The sequence below is a fragment of the Amphiura filiformis genome, chromosome 9 (assembly GCF_039555335.1).
Source record: "Amphiura filiformis chromosome 9, Afil_fr2py, whole genome shotgun sequence".
Taxonomy (NCBI): domain Eukaryota; kingdom Metazoa; phylum Echinodermata; class Ophiuroidea; order Amphilepidida; family Amphiuridae; genus Amphiura; species Amphiura filiformis.
The window spans coordinates 24,709,112-24,730,840 of NC_092636.1; the positions used below are offsets into that span (position 1 = coordinate 24,709,112).

At 38.8% G+C, this 21,729-nt stretch overlaps 1 protein-coding gene across 2 annotated transcripts; it reads left to right on the plus strand.

Moving 5' to 3' along the window:
• Positions 1-61: 61 nt before the first annotated feature.
• LOC140160779 (uncharacterized) lies at positions 62-21,130 on the plus strand. Of its 2 annotated transcripts, none has more exons than XM_072184079.1 (8): positions 62-336; positions 13,830-14,022; positions 14,839-14,955; positions 15,616-16,165; positions 17,511-17,807; positions 18,941-19,290; positions 20,358-20,503; positions 20,891-21,130. In XM_072184079.1, exons 1-6 carry the CDS (start codon positions 254-256, stop codon positions 19,180-19,182), a joined length of 1,482 nt encoding a protein of 493 aa, XP_072040180.1. In that variant the 5' UTR covers positions 62-253; the 3' UTR covers positions 19,183-19,290; positions 20,358-20,503; positions 20,891-21,130. The 2 variants fall into 2 exon arrangements, with proteins under 2 accessions (XP_072040180.1, XP_072040179.1); XM_072184078.1 differs by having other exon boundaries at positions 80-336; positions 18,935-19,290.
• Positions 21,131-21,729: the final 599 nt, after the last annotated feature.

Here is a 21,729-nt window from a genome sequence, read left to right on the forward strand (position 1 = left end):
CATTTAATCAGGAAAGAAAATATCATTTAGCAAATGAGTTGCCTAAAAAATGTTTTTAGTAATACATTTATAGTACTGTGGTGTAGAAATAGAATTGTTTGATTTCTATGAATTCAGCTTCAGGGACATCCACTAAATCATCAAATGACGTCATCCTGTCAAAATTGAGGTGGCGCTGAATTTGATAACACTGAAAAATATTCAAGTTTTGGTCAAATTATAAGTAGGTTTTAAACATTCATTGGATGAAATAATGGTGGAAGAGACACGAGCATATTATCTTTTAAAAAGATGTGGAGCGCCATCGACATGCGAGGGCGTGGTGGATGTTTTTAGGTAAGCTTATAAATGGATTAAAGCAGCATGCCATAGGCTAGTCATGCTAGTCGGGATTTAGATAGGCATGTTCACAAAATGTTCAAGTAGGATATTTCACATTGAAATTATTTTGTTTAAAAAGGTGATTATTTAACTTAAAAATGAGGGTCAACCATCAAAAATTAGCGAAGTTATGGGCAAATGTCTGTTTTTAAAAAACTGCACTTTTCTGCGCCCATCATTGACAATAGTCAATACCTTACAATGACTTACTGTACAAAAAAAGCATGTAATGCATCATTTTTTACCACGATGATCCATTTTACACAAAGGCGATTTTATTTTATGAAATCCAACTTTCACTGCATGCTGACTTCTGTATCAAGGATAAAGTACCAGCACTTTTTAGACTACGTCGTCAAGTTTCTGGTGTCCAAATTTCAAATTTTTGTATTTCCCTATGGGGATTAGTCGGGATTATGCACTTTCAGTTTCTCACGCGTTTGAACGGGAATTGGATTGCGACTTTTTCGATGTCTAGTGAGCAAATTTCTTCAATATTTTGAGAAAATGATGTCAAATTTTCTATTCTATATTGTTTGGTAATAATGTCTTAGACTTTTGCCAATAGTATGTTTAAAGTTGTAATTTTGTGTTTTTGATCGCAAAGATCGGATATTTTCGTTCCCGATTCAATTCTGGACCCTTCTTAGCAAGGGTGCCGATTTCGACAGAACTTTGACGATAATTTTGCCTTTTGAACACTAAAATGCATTCGATCCTTAATTTTGTTTCAACCGAGTCTTAAATTAGCAAGCACAATAAGGTTGGTACCTCTTTTATATACATTGATAAAATTTTAAAGATTTTTTTTCAAGTTTCTAACCGGTGCAAATCGTTAAGTGTGTATTTCCCATTGACATCCAAAATGGCGTAAGCCAGTCCTTAATATACATAGGTACGGCGTATAGGACTGGCAAGCAAGTCTAGCATTAGGCCACTCAAAAAATAAAGGCGATCCTGACTTTTAGATCACCCGAGCTATATAAAGTACAAATTGCAAATTTATCATATTAAACTTTCGCAACAAGGTTTTACACGTTTTCAACTGCACAAACATACCTTTTATTCCATCGAACATGCTTTATTTTGTTCCAAAATTCATGTTTTTATAGCTATTTTTGATGTAAAAGAGCTGGTAACAAACAGGTGATGCATGCCAGCTCCAAAGTTTTCGCGTAGCACGAGCGCTTGATGTACGCTCGTTTTAACGGTAATTTACGCTAGCGTATCATGCAGTTTCAAGCGTGTTTGACATCGTTTTACTGCGTGACACAATTCTGCATTTATTCAAGATGGCAAATTTCTCGAAAAAACGTAATGTATTTTACCCCGTAATTTCCCTCATTACTCAAAACCCTGCCCTCTTTCACAACATTTTAGCTTCTTGGATATTATCGGAAACATAGATTAGTAATATTAGGTAGGTCACTGTAGTTTTAAAGATGTGTTAGATGTTTTTTCGATGAAAAATTGATGTTTTAAGCTTCTTTTCAAAAATTGGTTTTAGCTTGTTAAAAACGGGTACAAATTCGTTTTAGCTTGTTGGATATTTTTGCTTAATAGTTTAAAGCTTGACTCCTTAGATGAAACTTTTAGTTTAAGCTTGTTGGAATATTAAACCTTGATGAAATAGTAATATTTGAGCCCTATATAGCGTGGGGGGCACTGGTCTAAAAGTCAGGATCGCCAAAATAAACATGTTTCACGTCCCCTCCCGCATCCTTTTTGGAGGTTTATTCAATTTTATTTTTATTTTTTGAAATTCAGTTATAACTTTTCACAAAATATGTCTAGGAAGTAGAGATGCTTTCTATAGCCTTGCTAATATACAAGAAACACTTTTATAAGGTTTTGTGATAGTATAGAGGGGCCTATCTCTCAGAAAAGCAAATAAAAAGAGGCCTCCTCCTTTTTCCAGGCATTATTGTATACGCTAAAACAGCTCTAACTATGGGTATTTACACTGATTTTGCGATAAAAATAAAAAGCCCCTCTTCCTCCTTTTTTTCAAAAACCCGGACATGAAACATGTTTTTGTCTCGCCTGATAAGGCAGGAGACTATATAATCACTTTTCCGTGCAGATATGTGTAGGGGTGTGTATGTGACAAAATTGGTTAAAGTTTTGGTTAAAGTTTGCTTTCCGCCTATTTTCTTAGAGACTATGAGTCGCACGTTCCTCAAACTTGGTGGGTGGGTGCATCTTGACCCGAGACAGGACCGGTTTGTATTGGTTAGTGGGTCAAGGTCACTGAGGTCATCTAGGGGTCATCTAAGGTCAAATTAGTAAAATCTGTCATATGTCCATGACACTTGGTGGGTCCATTCAACATTTAAAGCCAAATTTTTGGAAGGTCATTTCGAGGTCACCAGGGGTCATCTGAGGTCAAATTAGTAAAAACTGTTGGATGGGCATGAAACTTGGTGGGTACAGTCAACATTTAAAGCCAAATTTTTGGAAGGTCATATCGAGGTCACCAGGGGTTATTTGGGGTCAAAGAAGTAAAAACAATCGTATGGGCATGAAACTTGGTGGGTACAGTCAACATTTTAAGCCCAATTTTTGGAAGGTCATTTTGAGGTCACCAGGGGTCATTTGAGGTCAAATTAGTAAAAACAGTCGTATGGGCATGAAACTTGGTGGGTACAGTCAACATTTTAAGCCTAATTTTTGGAAGGTCATTTCGAGGTCACCAGGGGTCATCTGAGGTCAAATTAGTAAAAACTGTTGCATGGGCATGACACTTGGTGGGTACAGTCACCATCAGCCAGATAATCGTGCCCAGCCGAAAACCGCCAAATTCATTTACCTCTACCAAAAGTAATTGAAAAAGCAGGTGGTCGCCAAGTCCTGGCCCTGTCCTACAGACCCGTATACATTTTTCAAAGAGGAAAGTTTGAAAGTTGATTCGAGTAGGGTATGCATAGGTCTTCCAAATTCTACTAGGTGGAAAATTCCAAACCCGGGCAAACTCTGTATATGGCCATTTTTCAAAATGGCCGCCAAAATGTACTTATGAACCAGGTAAAATGACAATAACTCTGAAACTACTTGACCTAGAGGGGTGATTGAGGTGTCTATCCCCACTAAATCAAGGCTGTCTGATTGAATGAAAGGGGTTTCATGGATGTCTGAGGTCCAGGACACCTGGAATCCAATATGGCCGCCAGTAGCAACCATAATCATCATATTAGCCAGATGATATGACCATAATTGGGAATCTGCCTGACCTACAAGAGTCATTGAGGTGTCTATCCCCACTAAATCAAGGCTGGCTGAGGGAATGAAAGGGGTTTCATGGATGTCTGAGGTCCAGGACACCTGAAATCCAAGATGGCCGCCTATAACAACCATAAATCATCAAATTAGCCAGGTGAAATTACAATAATACGGAATCTGCTTGACCTACAAGGGTCATTGAGGTGTCTAACCCCACTAAATCAAGACTGGCTGAGTGAATGAAGGGGTTTTCATGGATATCTGAGGTCTAGGACACCTGAAATCCAAGATGGCCGCCCGTAGCAACCATAATCAACATATTAGCCAGATGAAATGAAAATAATTCGGAATCTGCTTGACCTACAAGGGTCATTGAGGTCTCTATCCCTACTAAATCAAGACTGTCTAATTGAATGAAGAGGGTGTCGTGGTTGTCTGATGTCTAGGATACCCACAATCTAATATGGCAGCCCATAGTAGCCATATAATATTCACATTAACCAGGTGAAATGACAATATCTCGGTAACTATTTATTCTGGAAGAGCAATTAGCGTGTGTAACATCGCTGCATCCAGTCACACCAAATCCAGATGGCAGTCATAGCAACCACTATAAATCAAATGAAATGTCATCAATTAGAACCTATGTACCAATGAAAATCAAGGCTAGTTTCCATGGTTATCTGAGATCTTGGACACCTAAAGTACAAGATGGCTACCCATAGCAACCATATGCATATTTCCACAGTTATACCTCTTGCAAATTATTTGACTCGGGGTATAGGTACATGAAATGTTGCCCACTTAACCAATGTTACGTTATTTATTGTTTAAATTTTGTTTGTTAATGTTACAGGTGAGTAGAGACTGACAGACATGACAGAGGAAAAGGAAGAACGTACATCTGAGATCGATGGACTTAATCTCGTTATTCCCAAGCCTGCTCATGCTCCTCCAGACCCTGAAAATGTATTGTCAAAAGAAGAGCAAGAAATCACAGTCACTTCAGAGTGGTGAAACTGGTAGGAAACGTGTACATGGTGTACGAGCAGTGATGAGAGGTAGCTGAACTCAAAGATGATGATGTTCACAAAAAGCTTAAAGTTCTTGGACCACTCTGAAGTGACTGTGATTTCTTGCTCTTCTTTTGACAAAATGATACATGTTTGAGAGTCTGGAGGAGCATGAGCAGGCTTGGGAATAAGGAGATTAAGTGCATCGATCTCAGATGTACTTTCTTCCTTTTCCTCTGTCATGTCTGTCAATCTCTACTCACCTGTAACATTAACAAACACAATTAACAATCAATAACGTAACATTGGTTAAGACAGTGGGCAACATTCCATATACCTATACCTCGAGTCAAATCATTTGCAAGAGTTATAACTGTGGAAATATGCATGTGGTTGCTATGTGTAGCCATCTTGTATTTTAGGTGTCCAAGACCTCAGATAACCATGGAAACTAGCCTTGATTTTCATAGGTACATAGGTTTTAATATAGGTTTATATAGGTTTATAGTGGTTGCTATGACTGCCATCTGGATTTGGTGTGACTTATTGATTGAGCGAAGTTACACACCTTAATTGCTCTTCTAGATTAAATAGTTACCGAGATATTGTCATTTCATCTGGTTAATGTGAATATTATATGGTTACTATCATGGGATGCCATCTTAGATTGTGGGTGTCCTAGACATCAGACAACCACACATACACCCTCTTCATTCAATTAGACAGTCTTGATTTAGTAGGGACAGAGACCTCAATGTCCCTTGTAGGTCAAGCAGATTCCGAATTATTGTCATTTCATCTGCCTAATATGATGATTATGGTTGCTACGGGTGGCCATCTTGGATTTCAGGTGTCCTAGACCTCAGACATCCATAAAACCCCCTTCATTCACTCAGCCAGCCTTGATTTAGTGGGGATATACACCTCAATAACCCTTGTAGGTCAGGCAGATTCCGAATTATTGTCATTTCACCTGGCTAAATTGATGATTTATGGTTGCTATTCGCTACTTGCACGGTTCCGCCATTATGCACTATGTGCGGGAGAGCCTCGAACTGGCAGCATACATGAATGGGAATTGAACTAGTCATAACGTTCTGTGTAAGGTTACATAATTCTTCCTTTCATGTATGCTGCCAGTTCGAGGCTCTCCCGCACATAGTGCATAATGGCGGAACTGCAAGTAGCTAATGGGTGGCTATCTTGGATTTCAGGTGTCCTGGACCTCAGATATCCATGAAACCTCCTTCATTCACTCAGCCAGCCTTGATTTAGTGGGGATAGACACCTCAATGACCCTTGTAGGTCAAGCAGATTCCAATTATTGTCATTTCACCTGGCTAATTTGATGATTTATGGTTGCTATGGGCGGCCATCTTGGATTTCAGGTATCCTGGACCTCAGACATCCATGAAACCTCCTTCATTCACTCAGCCAGCCTTGATTTAGTGGGGATAGACACTTCAATGACCCTTGTAGGTCAGGCAGATTCAATTATTGTCATATCATCTGGCTAATATGATGATTATGGTTGCTACGGGCGGCCATCTTGGATTCCAGGTGTCCTGGACCTCAGACATCCATGAAACCCCTTCATTCAATCAGACAGCTTTGATTTAGTGGGGATTGACACCTCAATCACCCTACTAGGTCAAGTAGTTTCAGAGTTATTGTCATTTTACCTGGTTCATAAGTACATTTTGGCGGCCATTTTGAAAAATGGCCATAAACAGAGTTTGCCCGAGTTTGGAATTTTCCACCTAGTAGAATTTGGAAGACCTATGCATACCCTACTCGAATCAACTTTCAAACTTTCCTCTTTGAAAAATGTATACGGGTCTGTAGGACAGGGCCTGGACTACCGCGAGACTCGTGGTTCGAGAACCGCCTTGTTTATTTTACTTGGCCTTATCAATCAGCTATCATAGTGGGAATTCCAATTGAATGAACGCAGCTTTCAATAGCGTGACGAATTTTTGCGTACACTGTGCGATGTACGCCAGCGTGTGCGACTGTGCGTGAGTAACGTCTTCAAATCTTCAAAGGTGCTATCCCTATGCAGCAACAGCTATACTGGGACTTGGTGCAGAAGTGAAGTCACAGGCAAGGGTGCAGAAACAAGGGTGAAGATAAGGTGAAGACTGTAACAAAATGACGAAACCAAGACTGGTGATGAACTTAGGGTGCACTATATACAAGGAGTGGTGAACTACAGCAGCTTGGCACCAACAGGAAGCCTCATCTGCTGGATGGCCGGCAGGCTGACTTCCTGGAAGGCTGGTAGTGAAGGAGCCAATACTGCAGGAGTTGGTAGTTGGTTCCAGAGTCTCACGGTGCATGGATAGAAGGAGAACTTATAGCTGTCTATTGTTGCTTCTGGTAGCTTGAACTTAAGTTGGTGGTCATGTCTGCTGAAGTATGTAGCTGGTTGGATGATGGTGGGGAACTGGATGTTTACTAGGCCATAATGTATCTTGTAAAACATGGACAGTTGAGCAGCTAAACGCCTGTTGTGCAGTGAGTCCCAGCCCAGGGTGATAATTAGTGCCGATACGGATGTTGTTCTGCGGTAGTCTTGGAAAACGAATTGTGCCGCTGCCCGTTAAACACGTTCAAGGCGGTCCACAGTGGTGATGGTATGCGGATTCCAAGCTTCTGATGCGTATTCAATTTGAGGGCGGACTAGGGCTTGGTATGCTCTGGCCTTGACCTCTTGAGAACATGGTGATAGGGTGCGACGTATCAGACCGAGGGTGCGGTTAGCCTTCTGCGTGATTTTGTTGCAGTGTGCATCCCATCGAAGTTTACTGGATATTGTAACTCCAAGGTACTCATGTTGATTGACTCTAGCAAGAGGCTGACCCAGGATGGTATAATCAAAGAGGCTGGTTAAAATTGCGTTTGTTAGTTATTTGGAGGATGGCACATTTACCCACGTTGAAGTGCATAAGCCATTTTGAGGACCAATTTGCAAGCTCATTGAGGTCTTTCTGGAGTACTTGGTGATTGTCAGGACTCGCAATATCTCTGTATACGATGCTGTCATCAGCAAATAAGCGCATAGAACTGATTTCCTCCTGGATGTCATTAATGTAGAGTAAAAACAAGGCTGGTCCAAGCACGGAGCCCTGGGGTACTCCTGATGTTACTTTCCCCCAGGGTGAGTGGGTCCCATTTACCAAAACTGCCTGGCTTCTGTTGTTAAGGAAGGAGTTGATCCATGTCAGTGTTGAACCTCTGATGCCGTAGAATTCCAGCTTGGCAGACAGGCGCAGATGGGGTACTTTGTCAAATGCCTTGCTGAAATCTAGGAGGATAACATCAACTTGCCCACGTTGTTGAAGTGTGCGTGCCCAGTCGTGACAGGATGTGATCAACTGTGTCACGGTAGACAGTTTTTCGCGGAACCCATGCTGCGAGTCCAGTAGGATACTGTTGCTGTTCAGATGTCTGGCTAGGTGACTTAAAACCACATGCTCCATAACTTTACAACACAAACTTGTAAGTGAAATCGGGCGATAATTCGCAGGATCTGATTTTGACCTTTTTGAATATACCTGTAACAAGTGCTTGTTTCCATTGAGATGGAACTACGCCAGTGTCATATGATTGTTGGAAGAGAAAACAAAGTGCCGGTGCAAGTTCAGGTGCAACTGTCTTGAGGAGTCTGGGTGGTATCTCATCTGGGCCACATGCTTTAGTTGGGTTTAAAGATGATAACTGCTTTTCAACGCCTTCAACTCCAATTATGAGCTCCGAAATGGATGGATATGGCCTATTCCACCGTTACAGACGTTACAGAAAAAAGGCAACTTGCAACTTTTAAGTGAATAGCACACATGTTTGCTGTTAGGATAACACTTTATTTCTTAGTATGCTACTAGTACACACTCTAATGTTCATTATTATGAAGCAATTTTGTTTTGGCTTTCTTAGTTAATTAGCTACAGAAATTAGAAACGAGCGTTACGGACGTTACGCGAAAGTGCCTGCCTTTTTGACAGATGGTACATATCCTTAAATCTCCATTCAGTTCTGTGTTTTATTTATTTCTGTTTTACTACATTGAGCAAGCCCTGACTCCATTCTATGTAGACATGAAAAGCAAGTTTGAAATTAATACTCCTGTATCGTCCTACACTGTTGATTTAGTGTTACGGACGTTACATTTTATCTCAAATGTAACGTCCGTAACGTTTTTCATGATGAATAAAAACTGTCAAGGTGCTTCCTCAAAAATTTTTTTACTATCTTGAAGTAGGTGTGACATCAATCTATGGAGGCATGATTAGCAAGTTTGAAATAAATGCTCCTGTTTTAAGCAATAATGTTCCAAAATTTTGTTACGGACGTTACAAAGGCACTTTTGGTATGGAATTGGCCATATGGTGAAATACCTTTTTGTGGTATACTACATACATGTATCAGTCTCTTGGGTGAACACAGATTGAAAATGTGAGTTGAGTGCAGTTGCCTTGTCTTGGTCAGTGGTGCAGAGTTTGGTTGTTGTCCTCAGGGTTGGAATGCCAAGGTTTTCTGTACGCATCATTTTGACGTACGACCAGAATTTTTTGGGACTCTCAGACAGGCTGTTACCAACTAAACGCATCCCAAAAAGAAAGTATCCAGTTTGATTTTGGTCCATAAATCAAAGATGGGGTCTTAAATCAAGACCTACCAAAAGTATGGTACAGATGAATTTATTCCGCACAGTTTGATACCTCATTTGTCCAAATCGATGCAGAATTGATGACACACTGACCTTTTAAATGCAATCACCTCAATTTTAAAAGTTGCAGTAATCCCTATTGATGTGGTTTTCCTGCTTCTCAAGATTCTTCATAAAGGTACACAATAACAGAGACGGTATAACTTAAGACTGTTTGACTTCACTTCATGTGTTTTAATCAATACAGATGCTCTTTTACTCCTTCCTCAATGTTTTACTCTTCACAGTCAATATCTGGTATGTCCTCCTGCTGCATCAATGACTGCCAAACAGACATCTGCGACGCATGCTTTTAGCGAGACGCCTGATGCGCCCTGGCCTTGATCTATCGCTGCCCATATTGAGCATGTTGAGTAGCAGGACCAAATCAATAGAAAGTTACTGCAACTTTTAAAATTGAGGCGATTGCATTCAAAAGATCATTGTGTCATCAATTCTGCATCGATTTAGACAAATGAGGTATCAAAATGTGCGGAATAAATTTATCAGTAACATACTTTGGGTAGGTCTTGATTTAAGACCCCATCTTTGACTTATGGACCAAAATCAAACTGGATACTTTCTTTTTGGGATGCGTTTACATTGTTAACATAATCCTCATGGGCAATATGGACTGTTGATGCAACTTTGTTTCTGTACTGGCGGAAAAGCTTCCAGGAAGTGCTGTTTTGTTGCTTCCTGGCACGACAGTGTAGCTTATCCCTCTTTCTCATTTGGCGTTTTATGTCAGGTGTTACCCAGGGAAGATGTCGTTTCCACTGCTCATTTTTGAGGGAACATGAGCATTCATTGCTTCAGTTAGATTGTCTCTAATTTTTTCCCAGTTTGTGTCCACACTGTTATTTGGGGGGGCAGAGGCTAGGAACTCCTGTGTGTGTACTTTAACATTTTGTTTCAAGTTTTCAACATCAGCCCTGAGGAAATTGTAGATTTTCCTGGGTGGTTTGGATTGCTGTTTGGGTTTGAGATTTTTGTTGAAGGTTACGATGCTATGGTCAGAGATACCAGGACTAACTTCAACATCACTGATAATTTGTGGGCTTGTGGTAACAATCAGGTCAAGGATGCTATTTGACACAGGATGGGTAACTTTCGTCACCAATTGGGCAAGCGAGTTTTCTAATAAGAAATTTAGAAAACTTCTGTGAACACCAGCTGTTTTGGGGTTTGTTGATGACCATGTGTCCCAGTCAATGTCTGGGTAATTAAAATCCCCTCCAATGATGACATTTGGGAATCTTGACTTGTGTTTGGAGAGCATTGTGCTAAGTGAGTTTGCCAGTTCATCCAGCTCCTTACATGTACTTTTATTATTAAGTTGGGGGCCATAATAACTGGCTAGGAAGAGTGGTTTGGAGTTTGAAAATTGAAGACTAGCCCACACAATTTCACAGTTTTGCGTCCATCTCAGGCATGTCAGTTGATATCAGGTTATCTTTTGTGGCTAGGAAGACACCTCCTCCATTTACATTTCTATCCTTTCTATAGATCGAATAATTTTCTGGGAAAATGGAATAGGTTGCATGGTCAGGGCTGATCTTGGATTCGCACCCAAGCATTACATCAGGATTGTGGTGTTCAACTGCTGCTCTAAATGCAGCTTGTTTCTTCATGCCCTTTAGACCGTCACAATTGACTATCATAACTTTGACTTTGTTTTTATGGTTTTTCGGTGGTGTAAATCTGGGTGACCTCAGGTTCGAGGTACATGTATCCGTGGGAGTGGAAGTGCGTGGATGTGTAGCACTCAACAAAACCTCACACTCATCAAAACTTGACTCGTGCAATGAGGAAAAGGGATTTGACACTTCAATCGACCTCGCACCAAATAAGGAACTATCAAAGTTTGGGGAACCACATTTGTAGCAGATCCAAGCAAAGCTGCTAGATTGGTTCATAAAATCACGATAACAGTGGTCCGACAGACCAACACATTTAATGTGACACCAGAATTGGCAGTTGTCACATAACATGGCTTTGGCATTGTCATCAAGAACAGCCTGGCATATGCCACAAGGGAACTCAACAGTAGATGGGCCTGGGTTTGTCTCAACAACTTGGCCGCTGAGTAACAAAATCAGCAGCAGATGGCTAATATTTGAGGAATTGAAATTCCAAACATTGGTTGAGCAACTTTGTTTTTTGGCAGCACTAACAGACATGTTTAAGCTCCATAATTCCAGAAGATTTGAATTGGAAAGGAGATTGTGATGGTTTATATCAAGCTGTGACTGAGCACCGAGATGGTTGTACAAGTAGTAGTCTAAGTAGAGAGTCACAAGAGACAGCAAATTTCTTATCCCTTCAGACTGCTCAGTGGTTGGAATCAATAAGGCTACTTGTACGCATACCAATCTCAGTATAATTCAAGGGAAACATGATGGTCACAAGTGTGTGTGACTCATAATCAACATCAACATGATCATGATTTTATTTGATTGACATGATTGTGCTTACTGATGCACAATATTTGTACAAGTAAATATACCTCAGGTTTGCAGATTCCAAATCCCATGTACATGTATGCATACTAATACTAGTGGTATACTTCAGATTGTAGATTTGTAGTGATCGGGAAAAGCACATATGTTTGGCATGCTTGTGTTACGGGTATTAAAGTATTGGGAAATGTTGAAGGGCCATGATGGAAAGCCTTCATGCGAGACAGGTTTTGTCTCTGTGAGTGATATTAATGGTTTATCAGTTACAACAATCAGATTGTGGATAAATAGCAGGATCGAAACCGCTATCACAGCGCACATAAGAACATGGTGGTGTTTCATAGTTGGTTGACATCATTACGAATTAGGCAAGAGATATAGTTCCTACCGTAGTTCACAAGATGTGGGAATGTTTGTATATAATTGCAAGTGACCAATTTCGATGTAAACAACAGCAAACAGGTAGTAGTCATTGGTAGTACGTCACTCTATACGATGAAGGAAAAAGTCTCCAAAATTGAAGTTCACGCATGAATTATCCAACAAATCATACCAACGAGGGTGGGCTGGGTATAATAGCAAAGGAGATGACCGATGCATGTGACGTCATATCCGGATTTGACGTGGAAGTGAATCCAACCATGGAAGAAAAATAGAGCACGAAGTGCGATGGAATTGCAACTCCGATCGTCGACGTGAGGTCAGTGACGTCAACACTTCAGTAGGCTATCAGCACAGCCGACGCTATCGCCATCTTTTTGTATTGCGCTAGTATAGAAGTTGCAACGGCCTGATCCAACCATGCCAACACATTTGTGATTGGTTAGCATTGACAATCCAAGGTCGTGCGTTCGTGTTGTAGTTTGAAATACGCGATATACGATCGCGGTTGGATCGAGTGCAGCTGTTGAAAGCTGCGTTCATTCAATTGGAATTCTTACTATAGTTCCAGTAACTGAAACCATAGAATCTATGGTTCGTAGATGTCATTATGGTTATGATAAAGACTGAAGTCTTGCTGGCAAGACTAATCAATCAGCATGATATACAATTACAATGTCAATGATATATGAATCGAATGAGCCGCCATGTAAAGCGCCCGGCATACTGTCCTGCGGCAAGCGGCAGGGCTGTTTCAACCAATGACAAGCCTTTATTGTGTCCATTTGTCTGCAATGCGCATGCGCCACGCCGCTCAGCGGCAAGTGGCAGGGTAGTATGAAACCAGCATAAGGGGATGTGCTAATAATTATGAGCCCCCCAGGGGGGTAAAATTTTTGTCCTGTGTAACTTGCAATACATTTTCTGCATCAGAAAAGCTACTAGAACATCTCAGGACCCTTTTATAACCTACATCAATTTGTCTCTAATAAACGCCCCTTACGAAAAAATTAGGTAAACTCAGGGTTCACAGGTTTTTGCCGCAGGTGGAAAAAACCACGGTTTTAACCGCTTGGCAAAAACAGTTTTTGCCGGCAAAAACTAAAAAAGTGATTTCTAGTCCAGATTTTTCATCTTAAAACAAATGATTAAGTTACAAAAATAATTTGCTTAGTGAAACAGGCCAAATTTTGAAATTATTTAAGTAACAATATTAAGAAATTAAAGGCATGCATTTTCATTGCTCAAGTGCATTTAACCGAAGTGTGGCATAGATCAAATTCACAACTTTTTCATTTTAAGGACTTGATGAGACAAAAATATGTTGAAAGATTCATTAAAACTTGTGTGTTACTGTTTATGAGCTTTCTGTGTTACCTTTTAATATTTGAGTGACTATATGTAAGTTTTTGCCAAAACTGGCAAAAACAGGTTTTTGCCAGATTTTGCCACTTTCTCGGCAAAAACAGGTTTTTGCCGGCAAAAACCGAACCCTGGGTAAACTGGTAAACCAGGTAAAAATAAGCGCCCATGCAAAATGACTTTGTTAAGCGCCCTGGGCGCTTATTGGAATGAATACGGTAATAAGATTTGAGTTTATATTCGTAATCAACCTCACTTGCTTGTTTAATATTAATTGACCCCTGCTGTCTTTTCCTTCATCAGATTAAGCAAGAGCAGGAATGTGATCGGGAGAAATACTGCCAAGGTTGATTTCTTTCTCAACTCAACCATCAACAAGTGTCTCATCTCACGGCATCATGCAGAGATTCTCGTGGCCAAGAAGGAGGGCACAGGTGTGGTGCAGTTACATATCAAAGACTGCAGTCTTAATGGCACATTTGTTAACGATGTTAAGGTTGGTATTGTGATCGTACTTAACTTTAAAGAATCCAAATGTTCGTATGGTTCTTTTGTTGCCTCCAATTTTATTTTATTTTATTAGTTCTTATTTTGCCTGGGGAAACCCCATCAGTGCAAGCACTGTTTTTCAGGGGTGCCCAGGGTCAAACAAAATACATCAAAATCTTTTAAAAACAGATACATTAAAATTAAATATGAAATATGAAATACAGATAATAAGATAGAATTGCACATGTATACAACATACTTAATAAAACACTATGTAAAAATACATTTAAATGTAAAATGCCAGTTTTGTGCTAAAGCTGGGGAAGAGAAGCTGTGTGCAGCTACAATGGATGGTTTTATTCAAATGAGTACAACTCGGATTTGCAGTTAGCAAATACAACAATTCTTTTTTAATTTAGACATTCAGAATCTGCTCTTTTCGATGATATTTTAATTTGCAGCAGATTCTTTCTAGATTTCATACAAAAGCACCACAAACATGAGTTTACTTCATTTTGAATCACCCTGTATACTAATTTTGGGATTTGTATTCATTTAAGATTGTAGGGTGCTAAAACCGTACTCACACATTTGATGGGTCTAGGTTAGTCTTTTCAAGCAATGGTCAATGTCATTTTCATGCCTACTTTGTAAAACCTAAAATTATTATTTTCAAACAGTTTCTCAAAACAAATTTAAGCTTGTTGGTACAAGACTAATGTGTTGAATGTATTAATAACCTATCTATCTAAAGTTTCATATGGACAAGGCAAAATATCAAGATCTTTTTGAAAAGTGATTTTGGTTTTGCAATCCTTTGCAGATTCCAGGTACAGCTGAGCTAAAAGCTGGAGACATAGTAACATTTGGACATCTTAGTGGGGCTGGCATAAAACCAGGAACCCGTAGTCCACAACTCAACTCAGAGTTCAGCTTTGTGGTAAGTAGACTATGTGGGACATGATCTAATCCAATCAGGCCAATGGCAGCTATTGTCAAATTTGAGATACAGGCAAAAATTGAATGCAACCAACAATATAATGAGTAAGACATGTGTCATAATAAAGCTCTAGTTTAGAGACCAAAGATTTCGTTTTCTAAAACGCAAATTCCGTATTATGAATTGCAATACCAGTTTCCAACAGTTTTCAAATTGCAAAGTTGCACCTTCAACATACAGACGATTATCGATAGCAAAGCAAAGCTTAAGATGACATTAATTAGTCTGGCAAAGTCTTCTCCAAGAAGTTATGACATTAACTGGTTTTCCACCAAAACAATGAATTCCATTTTCTTCACCAGTAAAACGGAAAACATTGGTCTCTACTCTAACCTTCACAACCAAGTATGCTAGAAATGTAGGATTTCAGGGATGAATTTTCAGTAGTAGCACATTTGGTTACTGGGTTAACTGATGATAATGGTAACTCAATTTTCTTATGCTATCTTAAAATTGCAAATCTAAAATGGAATCTCTCAAGGTACTTGTATTCATTTCATTCACTTGCTTTTTTTTCTCCAGATCATCATGTCTGCATCTCGTTTCACAAACTTTCCATTACAATTCAAAATGTATGATTTTCTAATAATTATAATATAGGTGCAAGAGATATCATCAGATCCGAGTCTCGGCAAGCCATCGGTGTTGAATGACGCAGTGCAAACATTCAAAGAACCACCATCATCGCCCTTGAACGTCACCATCAGAGCAACCAACCCACTTGATGTATCACCTCTGCCAACTCAACCAGCCTTACCCAAACAGAGTAATGTGAAATCACCTGCACTGCTTAATAAGAGTGCACAATTACAGACAACTCCTAACAATAGAAACACAGAAGCTACTAGGTCAGAGGTCAAAGATGATCCTAGATCAGGGGTCAAAGTTGATCCTCATTTTGACAAAGTGACTAGCCAGGGAAGAGCTGGGATGATGGTTGGCATCCCGGGTTTTGACAAATTGGCAAATAGTCCAACGTCTGTGAATGGTGCTACAGCTTCCGTAAATGTTACAGGTTCTGGTACTAGAGGGCAGCCTTCAACCGGTGCTAGAGGGCAGCCTTCAACAACTCCAGTAGCTAAATCTCCTTTAAGTACTCAGATTTGTTCAACTCCACAAAGAAAAGTAGAGAGGATTCAGTCTCAATCAGGTAATTTTTTTATTAATCTTTGCAACCATTTTGTTGAAACATTTGAATTTAATAACAAAATGAAAATTCTTGAAAGGTTTAAGCATGTGTGGTAAATGCTGAATAATACCAACCAGATTATAATGTGTTCCAGTTTAGTTTTCAATTTGAATATTTTTAGAAGGACATTGCTTTCCATGGCTCAAAATACACTGGAGTTTTAACTTAAAAGGCCTTAATTACACTGGAGTTTTAACTTACAAGGCCTTAATTAGATAACATGAATTTTCCAAGATTGAAGCCTTAAAGGCAATATGACCCAATTTTTTATGGCAAAAATATGCACATTAGGCTAACAAAAATATTTTATTGGCGTAACCTGACCAACCCTAAAAGTAGGCTCGATCCTGACTTTTTTTTCTTTTTCTTTTTTTGCAAAAAATAAATAATAAAATTTAATTTAAAAACAATAAATAAAAATAAATAAATTTAAAAGAAGAAGAAGAAAAAACTTCCAATGTCTTTATCAGCAATATTTACAGCATAAAAAGTAAAGTAAAAAAAAAATCCTGACCTACCTACCCTAATCTTTTTTATGTTATGCCAATCAAACAATTTTTTTAGGCCTTAGAGCTAGATTGATAGAGTTTGTGTTTTTTTAATTTGAATTAATATTTTCACATACCGGGTACCTGCCAATTCATTAAAAAAAGTCTTAGATGAAATAATTCTAAATAAGGTACAAAACAACTTCAAAATGCATGAACAATTGGTATGAAATTACAAGTTTGACATTGCATGAACATTTGTGAACTATTTGTGACCCATCACATCAAAACCGACCATTTCGCGGCTGGCTTCATTAGCAGATAACAATGAAAGAAGATGAACAAATATAGAAAATAAAAGAAATTTGAGCTTATTTTGCCTCATAAAACATTTTTACTCTATCTGATTTCAACAAGTAAGGTGTCATTTTATAGCTAAACCACAGCAGTCTATCCTAGTGTTTAAATCTCAATTTTCATTTCTGCCGCGAAGTGGTCTGTTTCGATGTGATGGGTCACATTTGTTGTTGACTTTTCCAATGTTAAAAATTTAAACCAATGCAGGTGAGTGCACTATGAATATCCTATGCATGCTGGGATTAGTGAAATGGTGTCTTCTGGTTCATATATTCTTATTTTGAGCCCTGAGTGAACCTGAATGAAAAGAAATATTTTTTTTCAACTCTTGTCATTCATGTTCTGAAATGAAGCGTTTATCTGAGCTTATCTATGGATAAGTTTGACATTGTTATAAAAGTCATTAAATCATTAAAAATTTTCAATTTGTTTCCAAAACAAACTGTCGTTCATGTTTGCAGGGTCTTCCAGCAAACCTTTAGTGTACATATTACCCAAACCATCCAGCAGTCCTACTACCCCGACTACCAGCAGGCACAATCCTAAATCAAGTCCGTCCAGCAGCAGCAGCATACCAAAGCCACTGCCACAGACACCAACCCACACTGTCAAAGGAACCTCTATACTGAAAGGTGTTATGAAGCAAGTCAGCAGGACCAGTATGGAAGAGAACCATCAAGCAGCAGGCTCAAAGAACATTAGCAAAGACTCTGGGATCTATGATGACTTCAGGGAACTTGATGATGAAGAGGACATGGGTGAGCTGGTTACAGAATTACATTAAAGACCCATTCAGTGATCTCAGCGAAAGAGTGAAAAAATTAAAATTGTTTATAAATTGCTTAAATGTGATGGATAAGTCATTCAAATTGGTACTTTTGAAATGAAAAATTTGATAAAAAACGAAAAAAACAGCAGTATTGACAAAGTTGAAGCCCCATTCAAATACATGTAGCTAATTTATATACTGGCAGTATATACAGATCCATGTAAAATGCCTTATGTAAAATGCCTCATAGCAGGCTACGTTAGCACATCCATGACAATGACAGAGGCACCAAAATTTGAATTTTGATGATTTTTACGATCATCCGGAAGAACAAATCACTGAATGGGCCTTTAAGTTTGTTTTGTCTTGTAGTCCACAATGCAATATGTAATGATGACCACCCATTTTCTGAAAGATCTATAACTATTTGAATAAGTATTACATAAAAATGATGCCTTCTTCAGCTGAACATACAATGTACTGTGGTATTGTTCATCTCAGATATTGGCTGATGTCATTGTTCATTTGGTCTGGTGACCACTATAAAGTGCAACATTTTCCTGATCTCTGAATCAGAATTAAGTTTTCTTCTAGGGGCCCACAGTGGATAGGCACTGATCAATATAACTTATACGATCCAGTTTTTCCAATAATTTATCTGTCCTTCTTTTTATATAATGTTTAATAATGTTTTTAAAAAGTCATGAAACCTAGGGATCGAGTACACAATATAAGATACTTTGACATGGTGACCTTTTTGTTTGATGAGGCCATAGATGTGTGGCAATTTCCCATCGTCATGTGTTTGAGATTAATTATGGAATGAACGTTTTATTTTTGTGACATTATCATAAATAATTTTTTAATTTATAAAAACAGTGTACCTTGACTCATTCATTTTTTGTAAATTTTTGATAATGCAAGTAAAAAATGTGTTATGAACTATTATTATTGCGGAGACTTATTTAGATCACACTTAATGGCCTGCTCTCTTACCCTGTTTATGCCAGCATTTACGATTCCTGCTTGGTACATAACTATATTCAAACATAATATGCGTCTATTATACTTACGATCGCTTAGTTTCACATTTTCCTTCAATTTGTTATTTCCCAGCTGTAGATTCCGATGGCAGTGATGAGGATATATTTGCCTTGGCATCGGACATTCAAACCAAAGTTACAAATTTCACCAACGACGACGAGGACGACTTCTCGGCACACATCCCAGACTCACAAAATAACAACAACATTGACCTAAATGAGTCTCCCATTCCTGGACTTGATATCATAAGAAATCCAAGTGTCTTGGGTGATGGGGAGGCACCAGGAAGTCCTGTCTTTGATAGGTGCCCGCCCCTGTAATAGGAGTGGTTGGATCATTAAGCACTCAGGGCTCAGTAGGGGGATCATTAAGTACTCAGGGCTCACAGCAGAAGCTAGCCACAAGGAATGGGGGTAAACGTGTCACAGGTAATTGAACATTTACATAATAAGTATATCACTCATGATTTACTAGGGCTTGCTTTCTAACACAAGTCACCAATTGTAAATTGTGCTCGTAGTATTTTGTACATTCTTTACTGCACAACAACGGAATGCAATGTATTTCTGTTAAAAAGATATTAAGGCAGTACTAAGTATCTTTAATTACTACTACAGCAATTATAGTATTCGGTAATGTCCTTCAGCAGTACCTGATTGCTCATTCTGATGATCAAATATGTAGACCACTGAAGAACCTTGCCGAAAAACTATAGCAGAATGACAAGCTAGCTCATAAGTGCTAGCATTTGAAAATCAAGATAATTTTAGAGGTACACAAAACACATTTGCCAGCATTGACTGAAACTCTTGTAGCATTTTGACCAATTTTTCCAGTTTTGAATCACTTCCAATGTAACCAGTGAGTTATCTCAAAATTGTTGTGATTTCTAGTATAATGCAACCAAACTCAAATGGGAAGTTGTGAACAATCTCAATCATGGGAATTGTAAGCGAGAGAATGAATTAATTCTTGCTTACCAGATTTTCCACACTTCAAAAGATTGGCCATACCCAATTGATCTTCAAATAAGTAAACTTAACTGTGACATGGTATATCGAAAGCAGACACTTTTGGGCAGGATCGTAAATGGAGAAAAAGCCAAAAATCTGCCTGGATGTTAATTTCACAATGTGGGTTTGTTTAATTTGTGATGTTATTAATGTTTAAAATATTGTCTGATAGTTTCAGACCAGAATATAACTGGCATCTTGTATTTTTTGATTTGAGACATTTTTCAAGGTAATTCCTACTCTCAACATTGTCAATAATATTTTTAAAGGCCGATATCTCAATTTCCAATTTTATAATTGATATGAAGAAATAAGATATTTAGAAACCTCAAAATTGATAACCAGCCCAAGTGTGTCTGTTTTTGACATGACACATGACAATTAATGATTTAAATTTGATTCAATGTGATGTTCAATTAACTTTGCACTTCCTTTTTGAAACCCGGTTGTGAACTTTTTTCAAACTTTTTCTTTCTTTGCAGTCGTCAAAAGTAACGTTCCCGCCAAAAAGCAAAAAACTAAAGCGGGTTCCCGTCAGGTGAAAGGTCAAGTTGTGTATGAAGCGTTAGAAGTATGCAGCTCCATTGACTGTTGTAGACCATTAGACAGAAAAGTAACGGCTGCATGGGTAAGTCTGATTTGTTGTAAAACAGCAGCATGGCAAAGGCCCCCTGAGATGTCCCCCCCCCCCTTGCCTTATATCATTAGATTTATCAAGTTTACTTTGAGGACTGCTAAATGTCAAAAATATCAAATTTTAATAATTTGTCATAAAATTTGTATTGTACTGTGAATATCGCAAAAAGCAACATTATTTGATATCAGAAGGACATTCCTCATATTCAGAATGCAATTTGGTGTGTCTGATATGCTCCCACAATAAATACTGTGCAAACATTGCTATCAATAATCAATCCCTTAAATGTGATAGCCACCATAAGCAGCAACTTACAGGGAAAGTGCTATCATTTTAAAACAAGTGTTCATAACATGTTTTCTGTCCTTTTTGCATCAGGTCCAATGCGATGGCTGCGATGCATGGTACCATGTAGATTGTGTCGGTGTAGCTACAACAAAGTCAAACAATCTACTGCAGCATTCAACTGTGGTTGCCTCTGATTCTGACGGACCCATGTGACTCAGTATCATGTGATAAGTAAATCATGTGATTCTCATGTGATAAGTAAACCATGTGACTCTCATGTGCTGAATGTGTGTGACTACTAAAATACAGAGTATTGAAGAAGGTACCACTACAACTAGACTGCTGCCCTCAGTTGTCAACCGTCTGGATTGACGACTGAGAAAACTACGTGGAAAAATAGTGACGGATTTTGCAACAGGATTCCTGTGGCATAGAGCATGCGCAGTTGTGTCCAAATTGACCTTTTGACCGAGTTTGTTGTTTTTAGAAGTTCAGAGCGCGATCTTGTCACAGCGGCGCGGTACAGCGACGCGGTACGCTGGCGCCGCTAGTCAGTCGCGCACGGCGCACAACTGAAGTCGCATTGAATAGTTTTCAGAAGTCCGTCATGATATTGGCTGTAAGATAATCAGTCGTCACTACGAAGCATACACAGTACATACGAAGTGTAGACGGCTGATTGGAATTAGTCTACACTACAACACCTCGGTAGAAGATTTGGTAAATCTCCACAGGGAGGAGTATGCATTTCAAATGGAATTGGCACAGTTACCAATTTGTCGTCATCCTCATTCTGTCGAAGATTCAGGTTGATTCTTTGTTAGATGGTGTATACATGCAATTCAAATAGAGCTGTGTAATGTGTTCAATCCTTTCATAATTCATACTCCCCTTTTTTATTCAACAGGCATAGTGTGGATTTTAAGTGG